Source organism: Chionomys nivalis, chromosome X, assembly GCF_950005125.1.
Source record: "Chionomys nivalis chromosome X, mChiNiv1.1, whole genome shotgun sequence".
Lineage (NCBI taxonomy): Eukaryota > Metazoa > Chordata > Mammalia > Rodentia > Cricetidae > Chionomys > Chionomys nivalis.
In genome coordinates, this window is record NC_080112.1 from 93,875,632 (window position 1) to 93,899,329 (window position 23,698).

The following is a 23,698-nucleotide window of genomic DNA, read 5'->3' on the forward strand; positions in this document are numbered from 1 at the left end:
AACCAAGAACAGTATCACTGGCTGACTTCTCGTCCTCATCCTATCTGCAGCTCCCCTACCACATAAGGAATATTCACACATACAGTCCTGGATCTTTATGAATTTAAATGGAATGTATCTTATTCTTAATCCATGATTCTTTTACCTCCCACCCCTACTTTTTCCTATATTTTCCCCCTTACTTTCAAAATAAAACCTTTAGTAATGACTCAAAGGAAGGTCTGGAGGTGGTAAATCATCCAGGTATCCCATCTTCTCACCATAATGGCAGTTTAGTAAAATATAGGCTTCAAAATTTATAGTTATTTGTCCTTATTACTGTGAAAATATGTTCCATTATCTTCTGCAAACTCTTACTGTTCTGCAGGCAATGTGCCTTTTTTTTTCTTCTTAGGTAGGTTTTTCAGAGTTGTTTTATTTTTATTTTTAATATTTTATTTTTAATTCCTAAATTCTGAAATGCCAAGGTAATGAGCCTAATGGGCTTTGTAATTTTTTTATTACTTTACTCTTGGTTGGTGTTTAATAATCTTTTTACGGAGGTGCATGTGTTTGTGTTTGTGTGCTTACGCGCTTTAAGTAGATGGATTGTCACCACCATTACTTTTCCTAATACCGTTTCTTAAATATTGTTTCTTGTCCCAGTCTTTTGTATATGACTCACTCATGATATTTTTGAGAAGTCCTAAGTTTATCCCTTAAGCATCATATTTTTCCTTTATAGTTATCAACTCCTGAACTCTTTTACCATAGCCTGGGAAAATTCTTTATTTTAAATTTCAATCCATAACAGATATTTAGCTCATTGTTTTGAGATGAGGACTAAAAAGAGCATATTTAGACCATAAAGAAACTCACACTTATCATTTTCTTCCTCAGAAGGTATTGCTTTCCTCATCATAACAGTATTTTCTTAGTTACATATTTTTTAATGGAAAGAACCTATAACTCAGGGAATATATATGTGTGGTAGATACTGAAATGAATGTTTTTGTGAATTTTGCATAGATAGTTACACTTTAATAAACAGGATACATAATGACAGTTTAATTTTTGGTCAAATTTTAAGTGCTACAGTATACACTGTATCTTCTAAGGAAATGATATAAAAGTCAATACTGAACCTTAAAGTTTTATACATGGTAAAATCAACATGGAAATTTCTAATTCATTGATTTTAGAATTCTAAATGAACAGTGCTGGTTACCAATGCTGTATAGGAGACATAGAAATGTTGGCATTTATTATGTCAGTATCCTGTTCTCTGACAGCATGGAAGGTGTGATGATTCATCTACCAGATCAAAGAACTGTTTGGTACAATATATTTTTAATAGAAGGTAAAAGTGAGATTTATGGCATTTAAGTCAGCTTTTAAAAGGACATGGGAAGAATTTGGCAAGAAATACAATAATACATCTTTGGTACACTTGGTCATTTAGAAAGTCCCTGTTTGGATAGTAGAGATGGCTTAGTGGATACACTGCTATTTGGAAAACATGAGGGCATGGGGTCAGATCCACAGAGCCCACTTAAAAGCCTGGTATGGTAGTATAACCTCAGTGTTGGTGGTGCATACAGTCAGATCTTGGGGGCTGGCTGTCCAGCAAGCCTAGCAGAGACAGAAAGCTACAGGTTCATTGAGAGCCTTAAAAAAGTGCAGAAAAACTCAGTGTCAACTCCTGGCCTCCACAGGAGCTCACATGGGAGGTTACCAGCATACAGACATACATCCTACACAAACACACAGGGGGTAGAGCACAGAATACTCATGTCATCCACTGTCATGCCCAATCAAACCAATATGGATTGACTAGGATACTGAAAGCACTGAGATATAAACACAATCTCTTCTACCTGGAGGTCCAGGAAAGCCAGGTGGCCCTTGTATTCCAGGAAATCCTCGCTCTCCTTTTTCTCCAGGCAAACCAGGTAACCCAATATTTCCTTTTTCTCCCACGGTCACACCAGTGTCTGGTCTAGGAATTACCTTTTCATGGAAAAAGAAATTCAGGAAGCCAATGAAAAAGCTTGCTCTTCTAAGTGTAACCAAGCAGCTACCTATGATTATAATACTCTATTTTCACACAGTTCTTAGATATTAAACCTATCACATAGATTGAGTCTCATTAAGACTGCTCCATAGATTAGGTCACCTTCATCATTTTTACTCTCAACCAATGGGGAAACATGTAATAACAGCAATATTGAGCTCAAGACTTACAAAGCTAGAAGGATTTTTGTTGTCTCTTCTCATATCATTAACGACTATTTCCAGTCACCTAAAACCTGGCAATTCTTTAAAAAAAAAAATGCCTCTGATTTTCTTTCCTCGATCCTCTTGTCACGATTACTGCCCTGATCTCACACTTGGACTTTGCCTTTAAGTTTATTCCCTTAAATTCTAGCCTATTTACATGATATACTTGCCTCATTTTTCTATGGAAACGACTTGTCTTAAGGATAGTACTTGCTTACTCCTGACTGTATGTGATGTTACTTGTAACCCTCAACTCAGCCAAATTACCTTCAGTATCACTCCCAGCTATTTCCTTGCCTATTATTTCTAGCAATGAATTCTTATCACTCTGGCCTGTCTTTTTATAACCTTTTCACATGTATATTGTTTACAGGGGTTTTTTTTGTGGTTGTTGTTGTTTTGGTTTGGTTTGGTTTGGTTTTGGAGGCAGGCTTTTCCTCTGTGTAGTCTGGCTGTCCTGTAACTCACTCTGTAGACCAGGCTGACCTCAACTCAGAGGTCCTCCTGCCTTTGCCTCCCAATAGCTGGGATTAAAAGGAGTGTCACCCTCCTCAGTGTGCATACTTTATCAGTACTTTTTCATATGCCATTCCAAACATCTGCAGTGCCTTCCCATAAGCTTTATAATATGCCAATTTGCATATCACTCTTTCTTGAAAAAAAATCTCTTTAAAGAAGACTACATTTATATATCCCAATCAACTGAGCATGCCCAGCTTCTAGATCTTCTCATGATTTACTTGTATTCTAAATAATTTCACAAAATAACTATTTTTAAGTTGATTTGGCACACAAATCAATACTAGCAAACTATGATATTTTATTTTACCTTGAATGGATGTAAAAATATTAATAAACAGGAGGCTAAAAGTTTGATATACAAAATGGGGTAATGGTCATGGAGAAGTACGCTGCACTCGCCTGATTTTATTTTCTAATTTTTTTAAAGAAAGATTACTTTCTGGAGAACTGAAATTTTTATTTAAAAATAAAAGTGAATAAAAATATCTAATATTTATGCCAGGCAGTGGTGGCGCACACTTTTAATTCCAGCACTCGGGAGGCAGAAGTAGGCAGAGCTCTGTGAGTTCGAGGTCACCCTGGTCTACAAGAGCTAGTTCCAGGACAGCTAGGACTGTTACACAGGAAAACCCTGTCTCGAAAAACAAACAAACAAACAAACAAACAAAATTATCTATATTTGTTAACTATGGCCTTATTAGGTTTGACAATATTCTAAGTATTACTACCTGAGACATACTAGGGTAAGAAGAGCTAAAATGTCAGGGTGTATAGAGTAAGTTTAATCCACTCACTGCTGTGGATTCAATAGAATGTCTGAAGAATTACCAAAATTTCAATCAAAAACATTGGTTGAACCTCAACAGCCATTTTCTTTTTAATCTTGACACACTTGAAAATGTACATGACTTAAATTCTACAATGAATGCAAATATGGTGGCAAATCCTCAATAACACCTCCCCTCAATTATTCTTTCCTATAGCAATTTCTGACTTTTATCTAGAGGCCCCAGAAAGCACACACTCAAGATGGAAAGAGGTGTGAACCAGACAATTACAAACTGAGAAAACCTGTTAAGACTAAATCCATGTTTGCCCAAAGCACTGCAGGGGAGACCACCAACCCTGGCTTTCCCCAGAATTCTTTCTCGGGACCCTTTGTAAGCAGCAGTTGCACCACCTGCTGGTTGTTTAAGGAAGGGGTTGACAATCATAATACAAAACCACAATGTATAATTTGGGGCCTTAACTATGAAAATGTAGCACACAGACAGAACCGTAGGAGGTTGGCACTACTGGATTTTTAAAAGTTCTAATGGCTTCTAAGCCAATAAAAGTTGGTAATGATTTCAAATCTTATGTCCTGTGAGGAAAAGGTAGATAGTATATAATTTGCATACAAAAATGATGAGACAACATTAAATTTGGGAGATGAAGAATTAAGAGAAAAACTTACTAGTCCAGGAGGTCCAGGTGGGCCAGTATCACCCTTTTGGCCCTGTTCAAAGCAAATGGAGAACACAGAATTAGTATGGATGACACAAAACACTGATTGCCTCAAGAAACAATTGACTTTTATAAAGACTCAGAAGTCATTAATAAAGTTATCAAGTGCAAAGTACAACATGAGTTAATGAAATAACTTGTCTAAGCCTGCAAAGACCTTAATATTTTCTTGGATTTACTGGCCACATAATCTTAACCAAGTCAGTTAACCTCTCTGGCTTATTTAAAAGCTGAAGACATTGGACAGATTTCTATCAGCAACATTCATAGGCATGAAGAAGACAATATTCAATTGTTATTCTATTGGTTAACACTCAAGAATAGATTTCTTTCTCACACTTCTAGCTCTAGGGACATTCCTCTGCATCATGAGTTACTAATTGAGAAACAATCCCATTTTAAGTATTTGATGCTTCCCTTTATTCTAGTTATGTCTTTTAGGTCAAACTAAGACTTGGATCTGGTCTAGAGAAAAACCATCAATAAAATATGTAACTTCAGTATACTTCAAGTTTGTTTAATACTTCTTTTTAGTTTGGTTTGATATAAAGCAGTTAGAGAAGAGAGGGTACTGAGGACTGAATATTTTGTGATGGGCTAAAACCAGGCTAACCCCATGCTTCATACATGCTTTCAGAGTCACCTTTAAAGTAGGTAACTAAATAAGTGACCTTAATCAGGCTGCATCAGTCCAATGGGAAAACTACAAAGAACTAGCCGCAGATTTACACACAATAATTGCATACAGAATGGAAAATGCTTAAAAGAGACATTCTAATTTTACAGCTCGAAGCTTTTTGAGTAAGAGAACCACTGAAATAGTGCCCAATACTCTTCTTAAAAGTTGTGCTGACAGGGGTTTGCAGCAAAAGCACTGACATTATAATGGAAATGCAGTCACATGGATTTCCCCATATGCACTGTGATATAGGGTAATGTAAGGAAATTTAGCAAACATGGAATAAAAGGAAAAAATGGGTAAAGAAGCCATGCATAAATATAAATACTAATTATAATGTTTTCAGTTATAATTCAGTATCAACAGGGGAACTGTTTATGGTAGTAAGAGTAAAACCAGACACGTCAAAATGCAGAAATTCTTACCTTTTCACCATTCCTTCCTGGTTCACCGGGGTAACCAGGATCACCAGGCAAACCCTTTAAGAAGGGGGATAGGGTGAATCACTAAACATTGCAAAATAGAAAGATGCTAAATAATCATGTTCTCCACAGAAGTAATGAAAATACCAATTACATCAGCCCATCAATAGAATAGAAGATACAATCCATACAACTATTGCTATCTGAATTTCTACAAAGATGCCAAGAAAACTCATTGGAAATAAGAAAGTATCTTCAATGAATAGTATTGGAAATCCTGGCTATCAACATTCGAAAGAGTAAAACTGGATTCCTATCTCTCACATTGTATGAAACCCAACTCCGAATGGACCAATGGCCCCAAAGAAGACATAACACCCCCCAAAACATGCTTCACCATAGAGGTATGGGCAAGGACTTTCTGAATAGGAGTTCAGTAGAACTGAAAATAAAACCAATAACTGATGTGGTAGTTTGAATGAGAAAGTATCCCCTGCCATAGGCTTTACCATTTGAACACTTGTTGCCTAGTTTGTGGAGGTCTAGGATACGCGGCCTTACTGGAGGAAGTACGGTACTAGGGGCAGGCTCTGAGGATGCAAACCCTTGTCCCATTCCTAGTTTGTTCTCTCTGCTTCCCACTTGCAGTTCGGGAAATGAGCTCTCAGTTTGCTGCTCCAACTGCCATTCCCGCTGCTTCTCTGCCATGAGAGACTGACAACCCCCTGGAACTTGAGTCCAAACAAACCCTTCCTTCTTTCCTTCCTTCCTTCCTTCCTTCCTTCCTTCCTTCCTTCCTTCCTTCCTTCCGGAAGGAGCCTAGGCCATGGTCTTTTGGCACAGCAGTAGAAAAGTAACTAAGACAATCGACACGTGAGATCTCATGAACTTAAAAAGCAAAGGAAACTCATTCAACTGAAGAGGCAGTGCACAAAATAGAATAAAAATTTTGCCTGCTATACATTGTCTGACTGAGGACTGGTGTCAAGAATACACAAAGAACTCATAATACCAAATAAGAAGAAAACAAGCAACCCAGTTTAAAAATGGGCTGCAGAGTAAGAGAAAATTCTCAAAAGAAAAAAAATGACAGGAGATGGAGAGAATGGCTCAGTGGTGAAGAGCGCTTTCTGTGCTTGCAGAGGATCTGTTGCTAGTTCCCAGCACCGACATGGTGACTCACGATCATCTAGAACTCCTTTTGAACTCCTCAGACATGAGACATGCACATGACACAACACATATATGCAAGCAAAACACATATAAATAAACAAACAAATCTAAAACAAAAAAGAAAACAAAACATATGAATGGCAATTAACAATGTACTGGTCAACACCCTTACTGATTAGGGGAATTCAGATTAAAATGACTTTAACACTCAATCTCTTCCCAGTTGAAATGACTGTCATCATGAATATCAGGAACAACAAATGCTTATGCAGATGTTGGGAAAGGAGAATACATTGTTGCTGCTAATGTAAACTAGCATAGCTACTTTGGAATTCAGTCTGGGGATTTCTCCAAACACTAAAAAACTAGTATACTATAATATGTATATATATATATATATATATATATATATATATATATATATGCGGCTATATCACACTAAGCCATATGAGACTGTATATCTTACTACAGACATACTTGCACACCCATATTCATTGCTGTTATACTCAGAGTACTTAGAAACTAGAGGCAGCCTAGAGTCAAGTGATGTGGGAGGGATTTCTTTCTAATCTGTTGCTTTCATTGGTTAATTAATAAAGAAACTGCCTAGGCCCATTTGATAGGCCAACCCTTAGGTGGGTGGAGTAAACAGAACAGAATGCTGGGAGAAAGAAGCCGAGTCAGTTAGTCGCCATGATTCTCCTCTCTGAGGCAGATGCAGGTTAGGATCTTACCGGTAAACTACCACCTTGTGGTCTTACACAGATTATTAGAAATGGGTTAATCTAGATGTGAGAGCTAACCAGTAAGAGGCTGGAACTAATGGGCCAAGCAGTGTTTAAAAGAATACAGTTTCCATGTAATTATTTCGGGTAAAGCTAGCCGGGTGGCAGGACGCAGCCCGCTACTGCTCATACAACACCCAAGAACTGATGAATATAAAGAAAAATGGAATTATAAAATTTGTGGGGAAATGTATGGAAGTGAAAAGTATTCTAAGTAAGAAAATCCAGTCTCCCAACTACAAATGGTCTCTCATATGAGAATCAATTCTTTATTATGGTATGTCTCATGTACAGTACCTGTGCAAACCAGCAAACAAGGAAAGAAATGGGGGTGCAGAGAGGTTGCCATAAAGGATGGAGGGTGATAATAGACCATAAGAAAAGAGAAGGGGATACTGTGTGCAAAGGTTTAGTCAGGGATAGAGGGGCGAGACTGGAGAAATAAGGATGTGGGTGTGGGAGGCTTGACGAGGATAAAGGGAATATCAAGAAGCCATTTGGAAAGCAAGATGTTTCCATTTGTGTGGTAGCAGCTTGACTTGTGGTGGGATCTAACCAGTTGCCCTCTGAATGGATTCCAGACTCACTCAACATGAGGCAGGTGTGAAGAGGGGAACGCAATGTCTAGTATAAGCCTGGCAAACAACCTAGAAGAGGAAGTAGGCCCATGTAGTGAATATCTTCTGATGGTCAACTTCCAGACCTACCAGCTAATGCCTTCTAAATACCTCTGCTCATATCCACAGACACAGTGATCCCCAGCCTTAATCAGAGAAGCCTCTCCTAACAATGAACAGTGGTAAATGCAAACACTCAGAGCTGCCAGTGATACCGAATATAAGTGACAGTTGTGGGCCCAGCCACAAACAAGTGACTTATACCACCCCCTCGAAGGCTCAGTGGACATTGTGGATGAGGAAGCAGGAAGTATGTAAGAACCCAAAGATAGGGTGAAGGGCTACTAAATGCCATCAGCAGCACTTGATTCCGCTACTGTAATCGTTAACTCACCTCAGCTGAAGCTGCCTGTACTGCGACCACACAAGACCAGTTCAGACAGAACAATCAGTCAGAAAAGGAGGGGAGACTCATGAGGCCCCATCCTCTGCCACTGAACTACCGACTTTTAATAGATTTTCAGGAGGAATCACTGTCTTTAGTTATGTTCCCTCCTCTGCTGAGTCCTCCAACGGAGAGCCCCAGACTCAGTCTTACCAAGGGCCTGGATTCATCTTTCTGGGCCACAAAAACAAAATGAATGGATATGAATACATGCGAGAGATTTGTGTGGAGGAAGGGAGGTGGGAGGCGAGTGAGGTGAGGGTGGTCAGTATTCAAGATAAACATATATGAAATGGTAAATAATAATAATAATAATATGTGGTGTGACCAGCCAGTCTCTGCTCCTGCCTCCATGCCTTCCTTGCATGCTGCATGTCTTCCCCACCATGGTGAACTGTATCCTTATGTAGAAGCTTTTATTATGTCATTACAGCAACTGGGAATGAATCTAAGATGATAAAGCATGCCTAATTACATCTACCTTAAAACTAGAGATATTTCAAGTTTATGTTCAAAGTGGTGATGATAATTTCCATTTCTTTAAGCTATTTCCAAACTCCATACTGTGTACACCTACCTTTTTACCACTACCTACAAATAGCACAAACATTACCAAAGATTTTTGTTGTTGTTGTTGTTAAAGGAAAGGGCCATAGTTACTCACTGGGATTCCCGGTTGGCCAGTCTCTCCATCTTTGCCTGGTTTACCCTGTACAATACAAAGAAATGGTGGAGCAAGAGCAAAAATTTGTTATTTAGGAAGTAGAAAGTTAAGGACTATAGCAATCATTAATAGTATCTTTTTTTTTTTTTTAATTTTCAAGACAGGGAGTTTCTGTGGCTTTGGTGCCTGTCCCGGAACTAGCTCTTGAGACCAGGCTGGCCTCGAACTCACAGAGATCCACCTGTCTCTGCCTTCTTAGTGCTGGGATTAAAGGCGTGCGCCACCACTGCCCCGCACATTAGTACTACCTCGAACTAGATAAATAGACTTTATAATGACAGTTATTATAATAAGTTATACATGTAGTGATATTTTTCAGGCAGTGAAATTAGGACTTAGAAAGAAATATAACCACATGTGTGTTGCAGAAATTAACTATGTAAAAATGTGTTATATTTGTTTATGCTGCAGAATATTACTTTAACTATGTAAATGTGTGTTACATTTGCTTCTGCTGCATTTGTTTAATGATGTGAGGATGTGTGTTTAATTATGTAAAGATATGTTGCATTTTGTTTACCTTGCCTGCCTAAGGCACCTGATTGATCTAATAAAAGGCTGACCAGCCAATATCTAGGCAAGAGAGGGATAGGCAGGGCTGTTAGGCAGAGAAAATAAATAGGAGAGAGAGAAGAAGAAGAGAAGGAGGGAGAAAGAGAGAGACATGCCTGGAGCCAGAAGCCAGGCAGTCACTGGCCCAGACACGAGAAGCAGTCTATGTAAGATGTACAGAAGGAAGGAAAGGCACGGTAAAAGACCCCAAGGCAAACGTAGCTAAAGAGAAACAGATTAAGTTATAAGAGCTAGCAGGAAACAAGCCTAAGCTAAGGCTGAGCATTCATAACTAATAATAAGTTTCCATGTCGGGATTTGGGAGCTGGTTAGTGGCCCAAAAGAGAAAGCCTGGTACATATAGCATCCTTAGAATTTTTATAAACACTACTAATGATCATAACACTTACTCTTCTGCCTGGCTCTCCTGGCTCACCCTTTTCACCTTTCACACCACCTGGAGGACCCTGCAGACAAACAGTAGTTTCATGAGATAGTGTATATCAGCACCAGCTCATATTAAATGATTCTAAAGCATCTTAGGATACTTACTGGAGGACCGGGTATTCCTGGAGGTCCAGGAGGTCCTCTATCACCAGGAACTCCCTATTCAGGTATAGGGGAAAGGAAAGCACATTAATACTAGAATATGCATTCTCACTCTACTAGAACTCAGTGGAGTTCTAACTACTGAACATGTTTAATAATGTGAATTTTAGGTTCATCAGATATAAATAGACAGCAGCGTGTTTTTAATTCAAAGCTGAAATCGGAACACAATATAAAATTCTTTCCTCACTTCAGTTAATGTCTGGTATCAATACCAGCTAAATAACAAGATATGTAATACGAATTCTTTTCATTCATGTAAAGTATTTTACAATAAGCAAGAGAATATAAAACTAGAAGATTTGCCAGCTGCATAACAATGTATCTTTTCACAGATAATTAATTGGTTTAATTTGTATTGATAGTAGATTTTAAAGACATTTTTCTTTTATTTTCAATGTTCTTATCAGCATTGAAGTGAATTAAAATGCATATATCTTGCTTGTTTAAAGGTAGGTCAGTGTGCACTGAAAGAACACTTTGTCTTCTTTCATGGCATCAGAGAATGAAAGTATTATAATGACAATGTACCTTAGCACTTCCTGAGCTTAGCCATGAATATAAAGCAAGGAGCAAAAATAGAAACATCCCAAATGGTCGTCAGCAGATGAATAGGTAAGTAAAGCATTTACGATATCCACACAATGGAATATAATTTAGCCATAATAAGGATAAACTACTGCTACATGCTAAAATTAATTGAAATAAAAACATTAAGTCGTATAAAAACAGACAACAATGAAGGCCACGTATTGCATGATTCTGTTTATATGAAACACCAACAATAGACAAATCTACAGAGCAAAGAGATAGAAAATGGAGAGTTAGGGGAGAATGTGAAATAAAAATTAATAGGCATGCGTTTTTACACAGAGTAGATGAGAATTTTCTAAAAGTACACTGTGGAAACAGTTTGTCTACCTTGTGAATAGTAACTAGTGGATTATAGATTTTAAGGATTAATTGTTTGGCATAAAAATGATATCTTAATAAAGTTAATTTTTAAAAATTTAATTATTTGAAGTCCTTGTTATTAAAAGAACATCCACATTTAAGAGTACATTTCTACATAGAGTTTGTTTTAACAGAAAGCAAGGTTTTTTAAAAATGTTATAGAATTTTTTAAAATTGGATTAAAGGAGATATAAGTGACAAAAATTGTACATATTAATAATGCAGGGTGGAGGTGCAGAAGGTAGAAGTGGGAGGACATGGAAGGAGAGGAGGGAGGGGACTGCACGCAGGATGTAAAACAAATGAAAAAATTGATTAATAAAAAGAATGCACAATGTGATATCTGAATATTCCAATGCACCCTGAAATGATTACCACAACCACAAACAAGATAATAACATAGTTATACCAAAATATCAAATTCCCCTCCCTGGGGACTCACCTGATCTCCTTTCTGAAATTCTACATCAATTGGTCTTTTCTGTTCACCAATCTGTCCAGGTGGACCCGGTGGACCCTGAAGACCTTGTTCACCCTATTTACACAGCAAAACATACAGTAGTATTTAGTGTCTACTACAAGTAATAATATAGACAAGCTATGTCCATTGGAAGAAACAGGGCAAGAAAAAAAGGCAGTACAAATGAGTATGAATGAAGAAACATGAAGGCTGAATAACCGACTCTTTTTCTTTACTCACTTTTTCACCTTTGGGTCCCTGGAAATTTAAGCCCATATTCCCCTGAAGAGAGAAGTTTCAGTTTAATTTCTCATTAACAATAAGAAAAACTAATCTACACAAAATAAATGATGTAACAAGAAAGAACATTACCTTTGGTCCTGGTGGGCCTGGTGGACCAGGAGGGCCCTTAGAAGACACGGAAAAGAGGAAAAACATTATATTAAGATGTTTCTTTACAATTATTTGGTTTCAATACGATTTTTAAGACTAGAGATATAGCTCAGTGATAAAGTGATAAAGTGCAGGGCCACAAACAACCTATTTTTTCATTGTATTAATGTCACAGTTGGAATTGATTGAAACAATCTAGACAAATGTAGAAACTTCTGGTGACAGGATGGGAATTGACAGGGGCAGAAAGCTAGGACTGATGTGAGAGAGGGGTAAATAGTACAAGTGCCAAAAACAAATAACTAATTAGCTTGAACAAACACGTTTTTATCAGAATACGGGTAACAAAGCACCTACAACAATGAAGGTGATTTTTAGGAAGCGCATGTTCTTCTCCCCCACCCCCACCCCTTTTTTATCTTTGAGAAAGCATTTCTTTGTCCTGGAACTCGATCTAGAGACCAGGCCAATCTGGAACTCACAGAGATCTGCCTGTCTCTGTCTCCCAAGTGCTGGGACTAAAGGCATGCACCATGACACCTGGCCATGTGCTCATTTTTAATCTAGCTACGTTGTAAGAAACTGTATTTGTGTTTCTGAAAATGTCTCAAGGCATGATAATTTAGACATTTCTTGGTCACCGTCCATAACTATATAGTAAGATCCAATTACTGAAGACAGCTTACACTTTGGCTGCGGTAAACAGAGAAACCAATCTCAAACACACCAGGAAACTTTCTCCCTGCTAGCCAGATTTCATAGTGCCAGAAGGTTCTGTGTAGAGTGCTAGGAAAGAAAACACATCAAACATATTGATGTGCAACAGTGCCATGACTGTTATTGAATAACTAACCATTTTCTGAGTAGACTTGAGGCTTGTTCTGCAGGAAAGAATGCCATACCTCATACTGTAACCCTGGTCAAAAGGCTGTGGCTGGGGAGGGCTTAGGTCCAATGGTAGAACTTGCTATTGCTATTTAGGTAAATGATCATGCTGTCTACATGCCTTGTAGATATTTATTTTTGTACCCATAGACCCGAGTGGGTCTTTAACCTTGGTTAGAAAAGCTTCTTTTTTGTATTAGGGAGTAGTCAGTGAGAGACATATATAACTAGTCAAAGTTCGGAGACTAAGAAGTTGAGTACTAACTACTGCACGCAGATTATTTTATTTACTGTAGTTCATTGCTGAAAGGCCATCAAGCATTTTCCCTTTTCTCTATGTGTTTCACTGAGCATTTTTATGATGTCGTTTATCACGGCAAATGAAAAGGTTACTTGCTAAGTTGGATTTTGAAAAATCAAGGTTAGGATCAGAAAAGAGAAGATTTCACTAACATTTCTCATCAATTCTCCTCCCACTGGGCTCACACAAACAGGCAGACAGCAGCGAACCCAGAATCTTTGCAGACAACAGACACATCAACTGAGCTTATAGTCAGCCCAGAAACCTTAGCAGAAGGTGGGGGTGCATCTTTGAATGACACACTGATGTTCAAGGTAGACTAGAAGAAAGACCTTGCATTGGGATGCTAAAACACCTAACACCTGGGCAACAATCAATGATTTGAATTTCATCAACATGGAAGTTCTAGATGTGCCTTTGTTTTTAGTTTAACTATATAAATTGTCATTTGATGTTGGGAATAATCAAACTGAATGAGACTGAAACGATAAAGAAAATGTCTAAAATAGAAAAAGCAAGCAACTGAGTGCTCAGCCCTAAATTGGACATCTGTATCAAGAGCCCTTCCTAAGGCTCAGGGAACAATGAAGAAGAGAAAGTAGCAGGGCTATCTGGAGGATGAGAAGGAGGGCTGTGAGTGTTGCCTTCTAGACATGACTTGACCATTGCGCTCTTGAACTCACAGAAACCGAGCTTACCTACCCAAGGCCTTCACAAGTTCATACCAGCAAAAATCTTAGTATAGATAGGGTAGACTACCTCCAGGCTCCACCCCTCATTGAGAGGCTATCACCAGTTGACAGTTGCGAGAGAAAGGGGCAAGCATCCTTTCTGGAGGATGTGGCCACTGATAGAATCCCCATGCTCCAGTGGATGGCTTCACATCCATGAACATATGGGCAGCAAGAACTGTACGTAAAGGATTCCTTTTTAAACCATGAGGTTGGGAGGGAAATGTTGACAGAGATAGAGGGAGGGTTAAAGGGGTGATATGTGGATGAAGACGATCATATTTCATGTATGAGATTCTCAAGAATAAAGACATTTTCAAAGGAAAAGTTAATTAGGCATTTGTTTGCCTATGTATGACACTTCTAATATAAGCATTCTCTGCATTTATGCATCATATCTTAGTGACACTAATAACACTTTGCTTCCTCTGTTATTGAATAAGTGTCTTTTGAAGGAATATACAGAAGTGTGGAGTGACTCGGTTAAGTAGTTTGCAATGGCTAAAGAAATTCAGGGTTTGATACCAGACTCAGATGACACCAATACTGTGAAGAGGTGCCATGGCTCAGAGTCCCCTGCTTTGCAGGATGTTAATAATTAAATAAAAGTGAAAGGGGGCATATTTAAGCCTTTTCTAAGGAGTTCCAGTAGATTCTTCTGGAATTTAGCATACATTATTTCCGCTAGTTAAGTGTAAGAACCGATTGTCACAAACAAAAATGCAGGTATAATGGAAATTGACACTTAAATACATGGACACAAAATGACATGTGAAAAATTACTTTGACAGGCATACAATTTTGTTGGCTTTTTTAAAAGAGGATGGCAGCAAAGATCTAACTCCAATCACGACCAGAATGAAATCTAAGCATTACAAGAGGATTTATTATCTTTATCTTTTCTGTGCAGAGCCTCATAGATGCTAAACAAGCATTCTCCCATATGTCCAGCTCCCATTTCACATGCTTATTTTTATGTGTGTCATTTTTTTACCTGTATAAAAATATTGGGGCTTTACTTTCTTGGGATTCACTCTTCACTACAACAGTCACCATTAAATAACAAAATTGAAGACATGAATATTAAAATTAAGTTAACTTTCAAGTCATACAATTAGTAATCATATTTGTGTGTCAGAAAGCAAAAGAGGAAAAATATAATTATAGAAACTTACCATTAAGCCTGGTCGTCCTGGAGGACCACTTGGCCCTGATATACCCTTGGGACCAGGTGGACCCTGTTATAAAGGGAGTAAAGAAAATGATGAAAAACAAAATCCCCTAAGTTTAACTGTTTATCTTATAAAAAATAAATGTTTCTGACTTGTTATTTTCATAATCTATACCCCTGCAATAATATCAGAACTTAAAATTATACAAACAGAAGGGTTAAGTATCTTATATGGTAACTCAATGAAAGAGATTGGATACAGCTTTCAGAAAGACTGTGTTCTATAATGATAGATAAAAACATATGATAAATACATAATGAAAAACTATAAAATAAACTACAGCCAAACAAAACAAATGATGAATCTTAACAAGTCAAGAGGCACTATAGAAAATTACATGACTATCACATGTAATAAAGGAAACCTAATATAGTTTAGGGAATAAAGCTACTTTAGAATCAACAATTTAATCAGGACACTAGCTATATATTGAGAAAATACAAAAGGATGTGTCTGTCAAGTAAAATCACATTGATACAAAATTATTTGTGATGTTTTAGTTCTTAAACATTCTGTAGGGTTTGAGAGTATTCAAAGATGTTCATTTTGCATTGTATCAGCATATATTCTGCATGTACTGTTATATTTTTATGTTACATGTTCATAATAAACTCCATGAGCTATCAAGAGCAAGATTGAACAAACTCAAGAGAGTGTGACTGGTAATGTCAGGTAAAGAATGAAAAGAGAAAAATGAAAAAAAAAAACAACCCAACATTGTACTTTGGTGATCAAATAGCAAAATCTCCTGGTTTGTATCTTTGGTAAAGGGATTGATTCTCCTAAACTAGAAAGCACTTCCTTGTCTAAATATACTGAAAAGCCTTTGTTGGTTTTCTGTATATTATCTATAAACTAACATTTTTTTGTAAGATTAGACCTGATATTTACCATACATAAATTGCACTCCTCCAGTCTTCAAAGTATGATCATGCATAAGTGATACTAATACAAATGACATTTTTTATATCTTAAGAAAGATCAATGATTTTTGTTTGTTGAAAAGCACACTCAAAGTGGATTCTACTGCTATCTATAGCATAAGAAGAATGTAGGAAGTTATTTTTGATGCTAAACTCTACTGGCACATACACTAATATCCATGGACCATGGATATAAAGATAAACAAATGCAAATATGGCTTGTTAAAACCTCTCTGTCTCACGCTGTTTTTTTATAGAATACATTGATGCCTTGTAAACTTCAAATGCTAATTTGTATAACTAAAACAGGGAATACTGAAGGACTTGCACAATCTTCTGATTTAATCATGCAGCAAGGAAGAAAATCCCTATATGCTTACTTGTATTCCAGGAGGACCTGGGTATCCTTGATCACCCTTTGGTCCTGGCAGTGATGTCATGATTATACTACCTGGTTCCCCCTAAAAGAAACCAACAATGTGAGTTATAATCGTTATTATACATGAAAATCAGCAAGATCATAAATAGAAACCTGAGAGTTCATTTTAGCATATAAATACAGTGAAAGATTAAGTACACCGATAATTTCATGAACAAATTTACCTTTGTAAAGTAACTTAAGAAGTAGCCTTAGTATACTGAAGTACCGTGAATTTATTACAAGTTTGTGAAATGTTTAGCTATTCATTAATTAAAAATATGTATTAGACATAAAATATTTGTGCAGAATTGTGTTAGGTTCTGGGTACTTAGGAATAAAGAAAGTAGAGCCTCTTTTTTCACTTGGCTAACAACATAATGGGGAAAAATAAACCAAAGCAAGTATAACAAGAAAGTAGTTCTCTCACAGTCTCTAAAGTAAAACAAAATGGCCTAGTGATTAATATGTAATATAGAGAGTTAGCTAGGTAGTAAAAGAAGAGTAACATGTGAAAGTAATGAGTAGGTCTCAGCCTGCAGGATAAGTGTCATTTGCCTTAAGTAGCTAAATGCTGTATTGACTCAGTGGCAGAGTGCTTATCTAGCATTCATGATGTCTCGTATAAAAAATAATAATAATATTAAGTTCTCAAATGAGGTAATTTCAGACCAGTGGTACTAGTGATCCAGGTGACTTAAGATAAGGCCATTGCTACAACAATACCCAGCATGACAAGATAGCGACATTACTGTTATGGAGTATCTGGCTGATCTCTAACTAGTTTTAAGGCTCACTCCACACACAATATGAAACTCATGCCTGGTAGTGTAAATCTGGCCAAGAGTCCATTGCTGGGAAGCTCATAGGCATCAGTGAGTAGACCTAGTACTATAATTTTATCAAATGGGCAGAGTATCACACTGCCCACTAAATTCATCTGTCTCTACCCATTAGATCTCATCAATTCAACCCTTAGATCTCAGGAGAGAAATTTCTTTGTGTGCTGGAGAATGGTTAATGCAGAAACTCACAACTGATAAAAGTACAGAGAATAAACATTAGTGAAATGGGGAAATGTGTATCACATTCCTCTTCCTAAGATTTAGGGAATCATGGGAAGGAGTCAGAAAAATTACAAGCATTAGAAGTCAAGGACAAAACAATATCTTCTGGACATAATGCAATTCATGGTGTCTGTGGTTGCCTGTACAAGACCAGCACAAGATTAAGTCAGTCAACATTGCAGCATGGAGGGAGGTGTGTCTCATGAAACCCCTCCCCATCTGAGAAGTTATTGATAGCAGATGGAAGCTGGAGGAGGGAGAATCAATTCTCTTTAAGGGTATGGCACATTTTCAGAGAGAACCAAAGGTTAATCCTACCAAAGTACAATACAACAAAGTCTAAAGGTGGCAGAAAAGAAAGATTTGAGCACAACACATACATTTTCAAGAATGTCAGTATAGAACATTACATAGTATATTAATTAAAGAGTTTCTCCATGTATACCTGCATAACTTCTATATATACCCATTTGGAGGCAGAGACTATAGACTTCCTACATATTTTATTTAAACTGTTTATCTTATTATCATGAATGCTTACCTTCATACCTGGGATCCCAGGAGGTCCCTATTATTAAAAAGAAAGAAGGGACTTTTATACAAATTGGGCAGGGGTAAACAAAAGAATACATGCTATACAAAAGGAAAATAATCTGAATAAACTTCCAGGGGGCAATTTCATAATATTTTATATTATAGGATTCTTATAGGTAACATTTCTATCACCTAGCATAGAATCCATGGTTTTATTCAACAGGAAGCCCTTTAAGCCACTTCTTTTTTTTAAAATACTCTAGTTTGCTACTTTAAATATGTGATTTGTTCCATATGAACAAACTTTGTATTCACAGCTTTTCTGTTACATCTTGAATTCATTTTAATTCTGAATTTTAGAACTTACTGGAGGACCTTGTAAGCCAGGAAACCCAGGACTGCCTGGAAATCCACGCTCTCCCTAGAAGGAGTTAAAAAGAAAGAGTATAGAAAATGATGAAACAGTAAATAACTGTATAAGCAAACAATGACTCTCTTCAAATGCCATTTGAAATATACCAGATTACCAAAAAGTCATTAGCATCAACTTCCCGATTATTTCAGAATCAACTATCTGTAGCAGTTCAGGCTACCGAGATACTTTTAGCCCTACTCATCTTCCCCGACCGAAACTAAAGGAAAAACTCTACCATAGTCATTTGTTTTTCAAAACTCTATTTTGACACCATTACACCGCAGATTTCTGATTATTGTCCCATTTAATAGTTAATGATTTGTCCCAATTTCCTAACCATGTGTTGTATACCTTCTTATTCCAAAGTTATCACTTCATTTTCTTTTATTGTAAACTATTTCAAATTACTTTTTGTAAAAAGGAAAAGATGGCAAAGAAGAAGACAGTAACAACATTTCTAGCAATTGCAGGCCATTACAGTTTTAGGTACCCATTTTGTCTCATTCACTGTTGTAAAGTAGCAATATAGACATTTAGTTTAGAAAGCAGTTAAAATAGAGGGAGAAGAACATCAATGCAAATTCTTTCCAAATACCCATGTATGCTATAGCAATTCTGGGAACAAACCTGTCAGAAGGTTTAAAATGGGAAAATTACTACACCTTTGTGCTTTTGAGTTATTGTTCAATGACTTTCTCTGTATCACCTTTTACACATTGAAAAAAAATAGGTCCAAAGAGAAAGGAATGAGTGTACATATCAAGTTTAGAAGACATTAAAGAAAAAGAACCCATACATCGAGGATGCAGCATTCATATGTTACATGCCTAGTGAGAAATGTAAGAAAATTCTAATCTGGCAGTATGCACCATAAAATTATTTAATTTATATAAAACTTATTACATAAATGATGCCTGCCCTAAAACATGAATTAATTGTTAGATATTGGAAAGGACTATTTTTGTGAAAAGGAAAAAAGATATCTTTAATCATACAATATATACCTGCACATGCATTTGGCTTCCCTCTTTAAAGTTTTGAGTACTGGTTTTCTTGTTGCATAAGGCGTGCTGGCAACACATACACCCCACCCCACACACCCACCCACACTTAAAAAACAAAGAAACAAAAACATAGTTGTTCCACCAGAACAGGGACAAGAAAGTAGTTTACTTCCTCATGAAATTGTTTATTGTCATAACTAATAATGATCCTATCATCAAAGACTGCCTGAGCTAGAATGAAGAACACAAATAAATCTCTCAAATATTGATATTTGCCTTACAAATAAATCTATACATTAAAAATTATAAGTGTTAGGGCATACATGGTGCACATTTAGTTCCAGAACTTGGGAGGCAGAGACAGACGGATTTCTGTAAGTTTGAGGCTAGCCAAGGCTACATAGGGAGATTCTGTGTCAAGAAAAAAATGTTACTATTGGCAATCATTAAAGAGACCTGGGAAATACTAAGGTTGAAAATTATTGTGTTGGTTTTGTGTATGTTTTAAAGGTTCTCAGAAAACATGTTCATTGTAATGCAAAAAATTAAAGTGCATACCCTAATGTAAAAATACGGCACATGTCTTCATTAAAAATATATAGGGTAGATGTAGTTTTATAGAATATTATGCAGAAAAAAGAAAATGCTTTAAAAATAAATAGTGCATTTATGTAAAAGAAAATGCAAAACAAGAAAATAAGAGGCCACAATATATCATTTTACAAGAAGAGCAAATTTTCCTCTCTCTATTGCTGTATATTAATGTCAAATTTTTGACTCAAAACAAGAAAAGTGCCATTATCTAACAAATTCTTCTGCAGTTAAGTGAATCATTTTTGCTGATGAAAAACATGTAGTTTTCACGGTGACAGCTAAGGAAGTTAAGAAAAATAAAGCATGAGTCAGTGAGATGGTTCAGTAGGTAATGGTACCTTCTGCTAAGACCCAGACAGTTTGAATTTGATACCCACATCCCACATGATGGAAGGAAATAATCAACCCACGTAAGTTGTCTTCTACCTCCAAGTGTGTTCCACGGCATACATGAGCCCCTTCCTCCACTGTATAAATAACATTCCATAGAATTTTTAAACTCAAAACATAGACTATTCAAAATATAGACAGCATCTATTTGTAAGGCAAAATTAATAAAAGATATTACCAAGTATTATTCATAGCAACTTCTATAGTATGTGAAACACATATATCCTAATTCACTTTTAATATCCAAACTACTTTACATGAAGGTTTTGTAAGTAACCTCTAATCCAATGCACTACTGCCACTTGTCAGACAGGCTGAAATAAATTACTGATATCTACGATACTGAAAAGGCTGACTTAGACACAAAGTCACTTTATTGTTTTTCAGACTTTTAAATCTAGTATGATCCACATACTGTCCACAATTAAGCTCAATAAACCTCACCTTTGTTCCGTTGCATCCAGGGATACCTTGAGGTCCTGGAGCTCCATCATGGCCTGGCATTCCCTTTAAAAAGGCATACAACACACTTATAGCATTCCTTAATTATCTTTCAAAAGATCTTAAAATAATCAAAATCATACTTACCGGAAGACCTGGTGTCCCCGGAAATCCTGGAAGTCCAGGAGGACCCTATAACAATAAATAAATCCCTTGAGGTAGTGACGAAGCTATTACCAACCACTGTTGTTTTAATAACCACAGAAAAACTCTTTCCTTGAGATGTTTTGAAAATCCCTTTTACAGAAAACTAGAGGCTCCTGTTTGTAGGCACATTTGCTTCATTATACTTACTAGCTGCAAGCAAAGCCGTGGAGGAAATGTCCTTCTTAACAAAAAATTCCTTCAGATCTGTGATTAATGAATTTACTAGGAGATGAGAGGATAACAAATGGATCTTCCGCTGAGGACATTAATGTAACTAACCTCAAACATCTTTCAATGAAATTTCCCTTTCAGGACTGGCACAATCCAACTTGACAACTGTTTCTGTTGGCGAGGATATAGGGAAAACAGTACTCTCATCAGTACTGTAAACACAGACTCAAGTGTTATGGCAGAATATTTGGAAAGAGCTACCAAAATTGACATGCACATAACCTTCAACCTAACAACTCACTTCTATGTCTCTATCCCAGGGGCACACTACAAATTAGGAAACACAATATGATATTTAAGGTTTGTGACTGCAGCACTATTATAGCAAGCTTTGGAAAAAATGAGCATAAAACATTTCTGATAGATTGCATGTCGGAAAGCAAGAAAGTCACAGTGACCAGTGACTTTGGTAAAAAGCACAGTGGGCAGGAATCAAACTTAAAAAACTCCTACCAGGTCAAAGATGGGACAAAATGGGGTTCAAAAGAATAATATGCAGTGTTCTCAGCACTGTCTGCGAGTTTAATTAAGTCCAGTTAAGTCTACCGAGTAAGACCTTATCTAAAAAAAAGTAATAACTACAATTTAATGGAAAAAAAATCCTTCCTTGAACACTACTTCAAGTAGTTGTTCAAAAAGTTCATTCACTTATTAACATTCCAGCTAAAACGGTGGCCTGAGGAAATTGGGACTGACTTGAAAATAATCTACAAATTGTTACCGTAAAGCAAGAATAGAGTGGCTAATCGTTACTGAGGCACGCTGAAGTTTTCAGTGGCAAAGTGAAAGACGTGAGGGATTTGCTTTATAATATTTGCATAAATCGTGCTTGTTTAGAGACAAAATGTCAAAATGTTCAATTGTTTTGAAGATAAAACTAAGCACAAGAAAGTTGAATCTATTGTGTGCTCTCTGCATTTGTCTAAACGTAAGCCTTTTCACTTTTAAACTGCATATAATTTGAGTCGCCTGTTAGTATTCAGACACCTGTACTGACCTGACCCTGGGGTATAAGTCCTTAGCTGTAGCCACTAAGAGCTCCTCCTGTGCGCGTTCACAAAGTTCTCTTTTAAAAGGGCCCTGCCCACCTCCCATCGCTCTCTTTCTATCTCTCCCTCTACACACATACTCTCCTACACACAAAATCAATCTCCCTCTCTCTCTCTCTTCTTTTCTTTTCTTTTCTTTTCTTTTCTGACACTCCTGTCCCCAGAGGGTGGTCTCCCCTCCTCCCTCACCTTTTTATCTTCCCTTTCCTCTAATAATGCCTCCAAGTGAATTCTGTTGCATGGTGTCTTTCTCTTGAGCACTGTTTTTTTTTTGTTGTTTTTTTTTTTTTTTTTTTTTTTTTTTTTTATTACAACATCAGATGGTGGTGGCGCACGCCTTTAATCCCACCACTTGGGAAGCAGGTGGATATCTGGGAGTTTGAGACCACCCTGGTCTACAAATCAAGTTCCAAGACAGCCAGAGCTGTTACACAGAGGAAACCTTGTCTTGAAAACAAAAGAAATAAAGAACAACAACAAAAACAATAAACAACAAAAACAACAATGAAAGTAGTCTGTAAGCTGAGACCTAAAGATACGGCTACCACATCAAGCAGTTCTAAAGTTATACTTCAGAAACCGGAACAGGGTCTAATTGAACACCTCCCAGCTATCTAGAAGCAGCCATTAGTAGAATGACCAATTCGTTTTAGTTTCCACAGTATGCAGTATGTACCATGCAGTAGCTATAAATGGCTATTGAGAGATACAGTGTTAGTATTATAAAGAGCTTTAACTGTATATATGTGCATATATATATATATATTACTACAAAAATCAGTTATACCTGACAAATTAAACAAAAGGTTTCGACTTTCTTAATTTTTTCCATACTGTATCCACAGCAGTCATAAATACCACTTAAGAAATTTACATGAATTTTTTTATTTTGGTTTTGAATTTTTTGGAGACAAATTCCCATTTCTGTACAAAATGCTGGCCTGGAACTCAAAACAATCTTCTTGTTCTGAGTATTCCAACTGCTAATATTACATATACGATGTGCCAATCTGGGATACCACATGGCACTAAAAAATTATGTAGCCAATGGAATATTTTTGAAGTTTTGTGCAAGATTTATTTATCTAAATGTTTGACTATCAAAGAATTACAATATTTTAGGGATGTAATAATAATTCATATATGAGCAGGCACCTAATAGTCAAAGTAAGAGAT

General features: G+C 36.8%; 1 protein-coding gene across 1 annotated transcript in view; it reads right to left on the reverse strand.

Annotated features, from left to right (window-relative positions):
• The window catches only part of Col4a5 (collagen type IV alpha 5 chain), a 193,793-nt gene that overhangs the window by 93,699 nt on the left and 76,396 nt on the right, over positions 1 to 23,698 (reverse strand). The window contains exons 5-19 of the mRNA XM_057759380.1: positions 21,183 to 21,227; positions 21,039 to 21,101; positions 18,559 to 18,612; positions 18,199 to 18,225; positions 16,553 to 16,633; positions 15,193 to 15,255; positions 12,080 to 12,115; positions 11,948 to 11,989; positions 11,690 to 11,782; positions 10,237 to 10,290; positions 10,095 to 10,151; positions 9,073 to 9,117; positions 5,392 to 5,445; positions 4,238 to 4,279; positions 1,857 to 1,989 (exon numbers count right to left, since the gene is read on the reverse strand). Of these exons, the coding sequence (XP_057615363.1) occupies positions 1,857 to 1,989; positions 4,238 to 4,279; positions 5,392 to 5,445; positions 9,073 to 9,117; positions 10,095 to 10,151; positions 10,237 to 10,290; positions 11,690 to 11,782; positions 11,948 to 11,989; positions 12,080 to 12,115; positions 15,193 to 15,255; positions 16,553 to 16,633; positions 18,199 to 18,225; positions 18,559 to 18,612; positions 21,039 to 21,101; positions 21,183 to 21,227 (889 nt within the window). The remainder of the gene's footprint in view (positions 1 to 1,856; positions 1,990 to 4,237; positions 4,280 to 5,391; positions 5,446 to 9,072; positions 9,118 to 10,094; positions 10,152 to 10,236; positions 10,291 to 11,689; positions 11,783 to 11,947; positions 11,990 to 12,079; positions 12,116 to 15,192; positions 15,256 to 16,552; positions 16,634 to 18,198; positions 18,226 to 18,558; positions 18,613 to 21,038; positions 21,102 to 21,182; positions 21,228 to 23,698) is intronic.